The following is a 12,179-nucleotide window of genomic DNA, read 5'->3' as shown; positions in this document are numbered from 1 at the left end:
GGGGTAGCAATACTCAGACAAAATAGACTTCAAAACAAGGGACATAACAAGAGACAAAGAAGACCAGTACATAATATTAAAGAGAATGATTCAACAAGAAAATATAACTCTTGTAAACATTTATGTACCCAATATAGGAGCACCCAAGTACATAAAAACTCTTGATGGACTTTAAAGAAGAGATTGACTGCAATACAGTCACAATAGGGGACTTTAACACCACACTGACCACACTGGATAGATCTTCCAGACAACAAATTAACAAGGAAACAGACTTAAATTACATACTAGGTCAGATGGACCTAACTGATATTATAGAACATTTTACCCCATAAGCAACAGAATATATCATTTTTCTCAAGTGCACCTTGAACATTCTCAAAGATAGACCACATGTTAGGGCACAAAACAAGTCTATACAAATTCAAGAAAATTGATATAATACAAGCATCTTCTCAGATCACAATGGCATGAAGTTAGAAATCAACTACAATAAAAAAAAATTCAAAAAACACTCAAATACATGGAGGCTACTAGCATGTTATTAAACAAAGAATGGGTTACCAATGAGATCAAGCAAAGAAATTAAAAAACTTCCTGGAAACAAATGAAAATGAATAACACACAACCACCCAAAACCTATGGGACACGGCGAAAGTAGTAATGAGAGGAAGTTTATAGCACTGCAGGTCTACCTCAAGAAACAAGAAAAAGGACTAATAAACTATCTAACCCTACAACTAAATGAATTAGGAAAGAGAACAGACAGAAAAGCCCAGGAGGAAGTAGAAGGAAGGAAATAATAAAAATCAGAGTGAAATACATGACATAGAGACTTTAAAAAGAAAGGTACAAAAGATCAATACATCCAAGAGCTTGTCCTTTGAAAAGATAAGATTGATGAACTCCTAGCCCAGACTCATTAAGAAACAAAGAAAGAGGACCCAAATAAATAAAATCAGAAATGAAAGAGGTGATATAACGAACACCACAGAAATACAAAGGATTGTAAGCAAATACTATGTAACAACTATAGCCAACAAACTGGACAACCTGGGTGAAATGGACAAATTCCTAGAAACATGCAATCTTCCAAAAGTCAATCAGGAAAAATCAGAAAACCTGAGTAGGCCAATAACAACTGATGAAATTGAAGCAGTAATTTAAAAACTTCCAGCAAACAAAAATCCTGGACCAATTGAATTTTAGCAAACATTCAAAGAAAAACTAATACTTGTCCTCCTCAAACTATTCCAAAAAGTTTAAGAGGAAGGAATACTTCCAAGCCCTTTTTAAGAAGCCAGCATTATGCTAATTCCAAAACCAGTTAAAGACGCTACAAAGAAAGAAAATTACAAGCCAATATCGCTGATGAACACAGATGCTAAAAAGATCATATACCATGATAAAGTGAGATTTATTCTTGGGATGCAAGGCTAGTACAATATTTGCAAATCAATAAATTCAATACATCACATAAACAAATTGGAAGATAAAAAGCACATGATCATATCAACAGAAGCAGAAAAAGCATTAGAAAATCAGATCTTTTCTAATATCCCTTCTCTGCTTAATGAATTTTAAAATAAAATAAAACTCCTTTATACGTGTTCTTTTTCATATGCGCTGAATTTGGTGATTTGAAAATTAAATCAAAGCCTACGGTAGCTGCAGAGAGAAAGACAAAATCAGTATCAAATTACAGAAATATATGAGAATTTTCAGAGTTGGTTCAAACTACCTATTATGGGCTCTAACATGAGAATGTTGCTTTGGACAAAGTGACTCTTGTTAAGTGCCATTGGATTAATTTAAGATAAAAAAGCAAATGCTAATAAGTAGGCAAGTTAGCTTATACAGTGTCATATTTTAAGATGAGACCAACATATTTAAGCAGCTGTCCCAGTAACTTATGAGGTAATCACTGAAATTCAGTTTCTCCCATAATGGCTAAAAACAAATATAAAAACCATTCAAGAATGACCACAAATATAGTCTTTATTCTCTATGGTTCCAGAGACCAATTACAAGTCCATCTGTGTGAGACCTAGTTAATAAAAACTCTATTTGAGAGGGATACAAAGAGGATGGATTGCCGAGAGGAAAAGGTCATTTATTAGAATGTGACAAGCTTTTAAATGTTTGCATTATCATTAACCAACTGCCTGGTTCTGTTTCCCACCCTGCAGCCGCCATCCAAGGCTATCACAGGAGCAAAACTAGAAATCAGGCTCATGTCTAAAGCACTCACACCCTCTTCTGACCCTTTTGGAGTACTGCATGCATACCAGTTACTGAAGTAGCAAACGCTAATAAAACTATAAATTAATAAACAATGCAAGTAACATTTTCTACATAATTTTATATTCAAAATTATCTTAATAAACCTAAATTTAGCTTAATAAAAATATGAAAGACCAAATCCTCTATATAAAATTTATGCCCATGAAAAGAAAACCAACTATGTTCCCTTAACATTTTAAAAGTTTATATATTCGCTAATTTTATTATAAAAATTACAATAACATTACTTTGTGTGCCAGACATTGGGTATGAATAAACTAGTTCATTCCTAACAACAACCTTATGAGGTAGGCATCATCTTACAAATGTGTAAAGTGAGGCACAATGAAGTTAAATAACATGCCCAGTATCATGCACCTGGGTGGTAAGTAAGGCTAAATTCAAACTCAATAACTGTGATGATTAACTATGAGACTTATTTATACCCAAAATATCCCTCTGAGTTAAAATGGAGTTGATATGATAATAAAATGAAACGTAATTAAAATAGAGAAAAAGTTTAAGTTATAAGGAAAATTACAAATATGTCATCCAAATCTCTAATTTTCAACAAAATCCCAAATGGTGCAAAAATATTATATGAAATAGTTTTGGTCATTTTCACATTCCATCTCCCTTAAAAATTCTGATCTTCTTGGGTATCTGTGATACAGTTTTTACGCATTCTTTTTACTCCCCATTCTTTTTTTCCATCAAACTATGCCCTTATTTATCTATGATCTGGTTTTTTAAAAGAAAAAAACTAATCCATACTGTATGGTTTATTTTTCTTCTATAAAGCAGAACTACTTGCCTATTCCTATCTAAATTATCTATTTCATTGAAATATTTGCATTGCCTGGCTGGTGTGGCTCATATTTGAGCGTCGGCCTATGAACCAGGAAGTTATGGTTTGATTCCCAGTCAGGGCACATGCCCAGGCTGCAGGCTCAATCCCAAGTAGGGCGTGTGCAGGAGATAGCCTATTAATGATTCTCTCTCATCAATGTTTCTATCTCTCTCTCCCTCTCCCTTCCTCTCTGAAGTCAATAAAAATATTTTTTAAAAGATATTTGCATTAAGACAGTAAATCCAAATAGCATTATCAATTTCTTCTCATTGCAAACATGATATTCTCATTTGCCTAGAAATATTTAGAGTATTCCTACTTGAAATCAGAACTGACAGACAATTCTAAGATTTCTAAAAATACTAACAAACAGGATGTGAAGGCACAGTGTCTAATGATCTGTAGTTCAAAACAAAATCTATCTAGAACATCTCTAGATTCAGTTTGCCTATTTAAAGCTATTTATAATATAAAAAACTAAGAACACTTAATAATCCAAACATGGGGTAACCAAAACTCACTGCCATTCATGACCAGAAGATTCACCATGGTAAAGAACAAAACCTTCATTTAGATTTCTTTTTTATAACTATGTTTTCATTTCATAATGCTAATTTAAAGTACACTTAGAGAAAGTCCAAAGTATCTATATATATAAAAAGCCAGCCACTGTAATGCCGTAACGACCGGTTGCTATGACGCCCACTGTGGCCAGCGAACCACCCGATCAGGTACATATGTATCCTTTTTTTCCCCATTGACCCAAGAGCTCTCTACGTGGTTAGCTGAGGCTAATCCCTGGCCAGAATTGCAGCTTTACTTATTCCTCGGCTCAAACCTGCTCTTTTCCCATTCTTCCCAGTTCTCAAAAGAATACTGTTCTCAAAAGTATCCTTTAATAAGTACTGCCCACTACCGGACACTCCCACCCCAATCAAGGGCGGGGCTGGCCAGCCAACCTCCTGCAGGCCCACCCCCTGGCCAGCCCCACCCCCTATGGGCCCCCACCACTCTGATAGGCCTGCAGCTCCTCCCCCAGCCGGCTCCGCCCCTGATCACCTCCCCCACCCCAATAGAGAGCAGGGCCAGACAGCCAACCTCCTGTAGCCACTCCCCCACACCCCCATCAGGGCCCAACCAACCATAGCCCTTCCCCAGGCCACTGGCCCCCGATTGGCACCACCCACCCCATTCGGGTGTGGGGCTGGCCAGCCCACCACCCACAGCCCCTCCCCATGGCTGGCCCCACCCCCAATCGGCCCCCAACCCCAATTGGGGGCGGAGCCCGCCAATCAATCACCTGCAGCCCCTCCCCCCAGCCAGCCCGACCCTGATCGGCCCCAATTGGGGCGGGCCGGCCAGCCAACCTCCCGCTATCTCCTCCTCCCAACGGGCCCAGCCCCAATCCACCCCAATTGAGGCCGGGCTGGCCGGACCCCACCCATGCACGAATTCGTGCACTGGGCCTCTAGTAAAAACATATAAACTGTACCAGTTTTAATTTGCTAGATCCAAAAATAAAATGGTTATATCCAATATAATAAAAGCCTAATATGCTAAGTGTCCGGTCAACTGGTTGGCCGTTCAACCAATCCTCTCTAATAAAATGGTAATATGCAAATTAACCATCACTCCACTACATAAGCCACGCCCACCAGCCAAGCCACGCCCATCAGCCAATCAGGGCAAGTATGCAAATTAACCCCAATCCAAGATGGCTACAGCCACAGAGAGCAAGGTTTCCCAGGTAACAGAGTAAGCCAAGCTTTCCATAGCTGTTGCAGGCCTAAGCCTCCACTCAAGCTACAAAGTTTCAATTATAGAAGGTAAACAAATTCAAACAAATGGCGGCAGAATGGAGCTTGAGAGAGCAGGCCAGGGTTGCCACCGGCAACAGGGGAAGCAAAGCTTTCCGCACACCCTGGCCGGGCTCACCCGCTTAAGGCTAGAAAGTTTCAATTGTAGAAGGTGAATTAACTGCCACAGAAATGGCTGCCGGAGCCCCAGGCTTGGCTCCGCTCCAGGCTACAAAGTTTCAATTGTAGAAGGAAAATAAATTCCAGATACCAGGGCCTCCCCTTGGGTTGCCAGGGGGCGTGGCCGGCCTGCAAACCACCACAGGCCCCTCACTCAGGCCGCCCCACACCCCAAGGGAACCCCCACCCTTATCTGTGACACCCTTCAGGGCAAACCAGCTGGCCCCCACCCCTGTACCAGGCCTCTATCCTATCTAATAAAAGAGTAATATACAGATTGATCATCACTGCAACACACAATATAGCTGCCCCCATGTGGTCAAAGATCCTGCCCCCATGTGGACACAAGATAGCCACCACAAGATGGCCAGCAGGAGAGGGCAGTTGGGAGGCACCCGGCCTGCAAGGGAGGGCAGTTGAGAGGGACCAGGCCTGCAAGGGAGGGCAGTTGGAGGTGATCAACCCTGCAGGAGAGGGCAGTTAGGGGTGACCAGTCTGGCAGATGAGGAAAGTTGGGGGCAAACAGGCTGGTAGGGGAGCAGTTAAGCATCAACCAGGCTGGCAGCGGAGTGGTTAGGGGGTGATCAGGCTGGCAGGCAGAAGCGGTTAGGGGCAATCAGGAAGGCAGGCAGGCAAGCAGTTGGGAGCCAGCAGTCCTGGATTGTGAGAGGGATGTCCGACTGGGATCGGGCCTAAACGGGCAGTCGGACATCCCTCCAGGAGTCCCAGATTGGAGAGGGTACAGGCTGGGCTGAGGGACAACCCCCCGCTGTGCACGAATTTCGTGCACCGGGCTTCTAGTCAAAGTATAATATGCTCATGATACGCTAAAGCTGCTCAACTGCTTGCTATTACATGCACTAACCACCAGGGGGCAGACACTCTGACCGGTAGGTTAGCTTGCTGCTGGGGTCCGGCTGATCAGGGCTGAGAGGGACGGGCCAGACACGCCCTGGAGCCCTCCTGTGGTACCTCCCCTGCTGGCCAACCTCCAGCGTCTCTCCCCAGCCCAGATCGTGCACCAGTGGGGTCCCTCGGCCTGGCCTGCACCCTCTTGCAATCCAAGACCCCTCGGGGGATGTCAGAGAGCCAGTTTTGGCCTGATCCCACAGGCCAGACCGAGGGACCCCACTGGTGCATGAATTTGTGCACCACGTCTCTGGTTTTAGTATAACTGATCACATTGCTAAAGAATTAATCATAACATTATGCCTATCTCCCAAATCTAAGCTATATAACAAAAAGAGCACAGGTAATACATATAAAAAGGTGCCAAGGAATCAAGTCCCTGCAAATCCCAAAACTATTTTTACCTCTGTCTGCAGGATGGCAGCCCTTTGTTCCTTAGCAGTCAAGGACTCCTTCAGCACTTCAATGTGTTGCTTACTGTCCGAGAACTGGTTCGTAAGTGTTTCTAGCTTTGTCTGTAGAGCTAGTAGTTCTGTGTCCTTTCTGGAGAGCTCCTGCTTCACCTGACCAATCTATAGAAGAAAACAAAATGCTGTAAGGAAAAAAGAAATAAAACACCCACCTCTGAGCTGGATCTTTGACAAATCTAAGTCACAAGATATGAAACTAAAAGCAGCATTAATCATAATTTTATGATAGGACATAATTCATCTCTTTGTGTCATCCAATCTTAGATATTCACAAAGCTTATTTGACTAATAGGGAAATTTCCAGTTTTATTTATTGTGTCTCTTAAACATTTTTTTAAATCCCTTAGAAAAGGAATGGAAAGAGAAAAATTCCAATTCAATTAGAATACTATGACACACTAGTAAGAATATGAACTACACTTTTTTCATTTCATGAAGTCAGACCTGTTCAGAAGATAAAGCAGAATTAGTGTAGATGTAATTCAGAAAGGGAAAAAAAAACAAAAAAAAACACACTTCCTAGTATTGCTATTTAAATTTAAAATCAAAAGTTGACTGTGCTGTATTTTTTATGTCTTCATTAAGATTTTTCTCATTCTCAAAAGTTTACATAAAATCTTTATCTTAAAATCCACTTTGTATTATAAGACATTATAAATATGTGCTTTTAAATATTTATACTTTAGATGAGTTGGGAGTATTGACCTAAAAAAGTATTTCACCTACAAAATTGTATCACCTATAACATGCCATTCTAACTAAATGAAGATGACCTACATAAAAAATGAATAAATCTCATCCTGTAAGAATCTACATGTGTAATTTGACAGAGTAATTAATCCATAAATCAATAGAATTATTCATTTTCCTATAAATTTCTTTCATCTTAGAAAATATTCATTTCTAACATCTCCTTTGCATTTGTGTTTCTAAAAAATGTTTTAATAGTCTTTTATTCTAAATGTAAGTCAAAGTAGTAGAAATTAAATCTGCTTTTACATTATGTCTACTGCTTATGAAGGTAACTGTGCACTGAAAGACAGATTATTGGAAGTAGAAATATGACAAGAGGTCAATAATTTCAGTATCACTGATGAAAGGAAAAGTACTTTTTATTTTTCTAAAGAAATATATATGTAAAGTATTTTATTGTAATAACCTTAGGTATAATGGACAAATCTTTTCAGAACAATTTTCCATGAAGAAATATAAAATAAATTTTACTCTAATTAAAATTAGACTTTTTAAAAGTCCTAAAAATAAATTTCTAATTTATTCTTCTATTTCACAAGAAGACAAGCATTTTTCTCATAAACATGAAATCTCCATTAACAGATATAGTTATTCATTCAACAAATATTTGTGTACTTATTGCATGCAAAGTATTTGAGGATACTAAGGACATCAGTGGAAGATAATTGTAAATAGCATCTATTTTCATCCTGTTATATATAGGAATTACCACATCCTGGAATGGTATAGTGTCTTTCAAGACATCCCTTTAGCAACAAACATCAAACATTAGTATTATCCTATCGCTAACATACAGAATGCACTAAAAACGTATTTGCTGTATGAATGAATATTTAGGAGAAATGTTCAGTGTGTTATCACTTCCTCAGCTAAAGAACTATGGCTTAAAGATTACTCAAATTTCCAGCTAACTCTAATCATGTGATCAAAAATAAATATAAAATCTCAGTTTCCTATCATCTGCGTTATGAATTTTTCAAATAATATTATATTGATCATAAAGACTGAGAAAAGGAAGAAAATATTCTAAATGGAAAGCAGACTTTAGAAGCACAAATTGTGCTTAAAAGTTAGGAGTACAAGGAGTACAAGACTTGGTTTCCTAATCAGTAAAAAGGAGAAAGTAAACCAATGCCACTATGTTGTTTAAGATTAAATAAAATAATGTATGGAATGTGATTAGCCTGTTGTTTGACACAAAAATAAATTAATTAATAGTAGCTGAGAAAAAAAGAGAGAAGTTATGGCTCCTCTAGACAATACATGGTTACCACAAACCAAATTAGACCCTTTCAGATAAAATGTTTCACTTCTCTCCCTGTACTATAAAGTGGTCCATAAACAGCAAACACACCAAATTAGCATAATGTTTTTTTTAATGCTGCATTCTAGTCTTATCCCACAATTGTTTTCAGAGTAGTTTTTTCCTACACTTGTGTGACAAATGTGTGCACAGCCTAGTATAGGGCAGTAGAGTGAAGAGCTTATCAGCACAGGTTCTGGAACCAGATTACTTATGTAAAAATCAAACTCTAACTCTTACTGGCTATGTTTCCCCAGCACCACCCTGTTACCTCAATGTCCTCATCTATAAATTGAGGATGATAATTTACCTACTTAGCAGGTTATAAAATGTTTATAATAAGTGCTCAAGTGTTAGCTATTTTATTATATTTGAAATGAATTTTAAGTTCTTTAGAAAGAAAATTGAATTTGATTTAGAGACTTTAAAATTATCTAATTTACTAGATAAGTCTAAATAACTCTAATCACTTTTTATACAACTATTTTAAAGAAAGGAACATTTGTTGCAAAACCACCAAATGAAGACTTAAAGATGATGTCTACATATGAAGATAAAGCACTTTACTCAAGAATTTCAAATTCAAATAAATACTATGTGATGGACCTAGAACAACTATATATATCTAAGAAGAAAAAGAGACTACCATTTATGTAAACCAACAAGTCTCTAGTAACAGGAAAGGAGTTGAGAATAAACAAGCTTTGAAGTACCATCCATACAGTGTCAACAGGAACAATAAAGAACCAGGTATAGGGCTTCCAGAACACGTGAGAGCTCACTGCACACAAGTGACATATGGTTCAAACTGCTGAACAGGAGTAGGTTAAAGAGCAGAGCAGGCTGGTTAGTGCCAGTACTGGGCAAAGCTGCCAACCATAGGAAATGAAAGTATAAGCCACCCAGAAGCCAGAGCTAGCAGGGTCCCACTGTGGGATCACTGCACACAAAAGGGTAAATCTTACGGCAAAGACCTCAGCCTGAAGACCAGCCGCTCTCTTTTTCAGCTCCTCCCCTTGAGCCTCTTTCGAACTTAGTTCCTCCTTCAGTTGCTCTACCTGTCACGACATTATTATTCTTTTTTATTTATGTGTCAACTTGGATCTTATCTGCTTTTGAGCCAGAGCAGGAACTGGAAGTAACAGTAACATATAACCCAATCAAATCTGTTTCCCTAATTCCCTCTTCAAAGGACCCTGGATGGTTTCTCTATTTTCACAGAGTTTTTAAAATTAACTGAAATGTGCTAATCAGCAAATGAGAACCAAACCTTATATTGCTGAATATTTTTTCTCAAATTAGGACAAAAAATGCAAACTAATAGAAAGTTTGAATATGTGAATTTTTAAGTTTCAAATTAACATGAAATTGGAAGTAGTCATGACATTAACAACAGATTCTTAAAATAATAGTGGAATATTCTACAGATTTATATGCCAGGTATGCGTACCACAGTAAGAAGTCAGAAACAGGAGGGAGAGTTTTAATTGTGTCATTCCCTTACAATTTTCACTTCTGAGAAATCAGGGAATAATATAATTGGGATATGGCAGGAGGAAGGGGGATACTTATTTTCTAGGTAATCTATATATATAAAAGGCTAAGTGACCGACCGTACATCCATCCAACCGTCCAACCAACCAGCTGGTACATATGACGCACAACATTGACTTCCACATGCGCGATACATACAAGGCTCTCACTTGCGCCAACTGCACGTGACCAACTGGCCGGTACATATGACAGGCACTGGCAATCCTATATAATAAAAGGCTAACATATGCAAATAGACTGAATGGCAGAACGACCGGTCACTATGACATGCACTGACCACCAGGGGGCAGACGCTCAATGCAGGTGGTCAGTGCGTTCCCACGGGGGGAGTGCCGCTCAGCCAGAAGCTGGGCTCACAGCTGGTGAGCGCAACAGCAGTGGTGGGAGCCTCTCCCGCCTCTGCGGCACAATAAGCCATCAGTCGGACATCCCCCAAGGGCTCCCAGAATGCGAGAGGGTGCAGACTGGACTGAGAGACACACACCCCCCACCCCCGAGTGCATGAATCCGTGTACCAGGCCACTAGTATTTTATAATTACAAGTATGATTTTTAATTAAACCACAACAAATCTGTAAATTGGCAATTATAATAAACTAAACACTCCAATGTGCCTAAATAGTTTATAGAATCTAAATGGCTTTAGATCTAAGGAAGGAATATTGTGACTGAATTTATAAGTATAGACAGATGTGTGATACTTATCTTACTTCGTATATACCTGAAACACACATGGGAAACAATAAACCTGATACAAATGGATTTTCTCCAAGGGACAGAACAAATGATTTTTCTTTATGGAACTATATTTGAAGAAAAAAACATGATTTTATTTCAGCCATATCTGGAATGGGGGTTGGGGGTGTACTGGGTTCAGCTTCTTAGGGTTTTGACTTTTAAAATACTTCACAAGAGGTAGAGAACTAAATGCCTCATATAGTGAGAAAACCTCATCTGGATGTAATCCTACTAAATCATCTCAGCAATACTGATCAACATGAAATGTTAAACTATAATAATACATACTTTGCTTCATACAGGTAATTTTGTTTTAAGTGAAATCCTGAAAGAACTATAGAACATCTGTAATTCTGACTTTAATTCGGGCGAGTACTACTTGAAAGAATTATTTTAGAGGTATTCTTCCCTGAAGTCTGACAAAACAGTGTGAAGTGCTTCATCATCAGTAAGGACGTAGGAATAAGCATCAATTTTTCAAACCCCTTTTTAAAATTACAATATCACATACCATTACCTTATTTTTCATGAATTTAGAATGACTCCGATAGACCTCCATTTGCTTCATTTCTTCCTCCCGTTCTTCAGTACTCAGAGCCCCATTCGATTTCAGCATCTGAATTTCCTCTTCCAAGTCTCGGAGCCCACGCTCCATAGAGGAAATTTTTGAATCCTGAGGGCAATGGAAGATTTACACATTAAAGTAGTCATGAAAAATCAGAGAAGTTAAACAACCCAGTGTTAGAGGTGCTAAATTTAATAAAAATAAATATGCAAGGAAATTGCTATCTAGCAATTGGTACCTTACTTCTAAAATATATCCTTTATGGTAATTTGAATGGAAGGAGGAAGACTCATCTGTAATGTGATTTTTCTTTTATCTCTTCCTCTCATCTGTACCCTTTCAATTAAAGAGAATTAACTAAAGAAATAAAAGCAATGGAAAACTGGTTAAAGTTTTTTGTACTTTTTGGTCAACAGATATGTAGTGAAAACTTCTGTAATATTAACAGTAAAACCTTTTCCAGATATAATATCTTATCCTATTACCTGTGACACCTAAAGGGTTTATTTCTGCTTACAGAGAAGGGGGGAGATGTGTAAGAGGGTTTCAAAGATTTATACAATGATGTGTGTAACTATATTTATAGTAATTAAGATTTTATAACCTACAACTGCAGAAAAGCAGAGAGATAAAAAATTACACTAACAGTTACAGTTTATCATACTCATAATCTTTTTCTGACTAGGTGTACCGGTTAATAATGGCGGATTTTGTAATAAAAGAAGACACGATAATTTCAAGAGAAACATCGAAAGTGCTTTATTCAAAGTAATCTCCAT

The 12,179-nt window shown here is 38.4% G+C and overlaps 1 protein-coding gene across 6 annotated transcripts in view; it reads right to left on the bottom strand.

Annotated features, from left to right (window-relative positions):
• Positions 1–12,179, bottom strand: part of ERC1 (ELKS/RAB6-interacting/CAST family member 1) — a 519,277-nt gene that overhangs the window by 382,435 nt on the left and 124,663 nt on the right. For 3 of the 6 annotated variants that reach the window (XM_079775046.1, XM_079775051.1, XM_079775047.1), the window contains exons 5-7: positions 11,353–11,508; positions 9,510–9,602; positions 6,423–6,590 (exon numbers count right to left, since the gene is read on the bottom strand). In XM_079775046.1, the coding sequence (XP_079631172.1) occupies positions 6,423–6,590; positions 9,510–9,602; positions 11,353–11,508 (417 nt within the window). Of the gene's footprint in view, positions 1–6,422; positions 6,591–9,509; positions 9,603–11,346; positions 11,509–12,179 lie in introns of all 6 variants that reach the window. The other 3 variants (XM_079775048.1, XM_079775049.1, XM_079775050.1) reach the window with 3 other exon arrangements.

Source organism: Cnephaeus nilssonii (genome assembly GCF_951640355.1).
Source record: "Cnephaeus nilssonii genome assembly, chromosome: 6".
Lineage (NCBI taxonomy): Eukaryota > Metazoa > Chordata > Mammalia > Chiroptera > Vespertilionidae > Cnephaeus > Cnephaeus nilssonii.
Note: the sequence above shows the minus strand (reverse complement) of the source record. Positions and strands in the feature narration are given on the sequence as shown.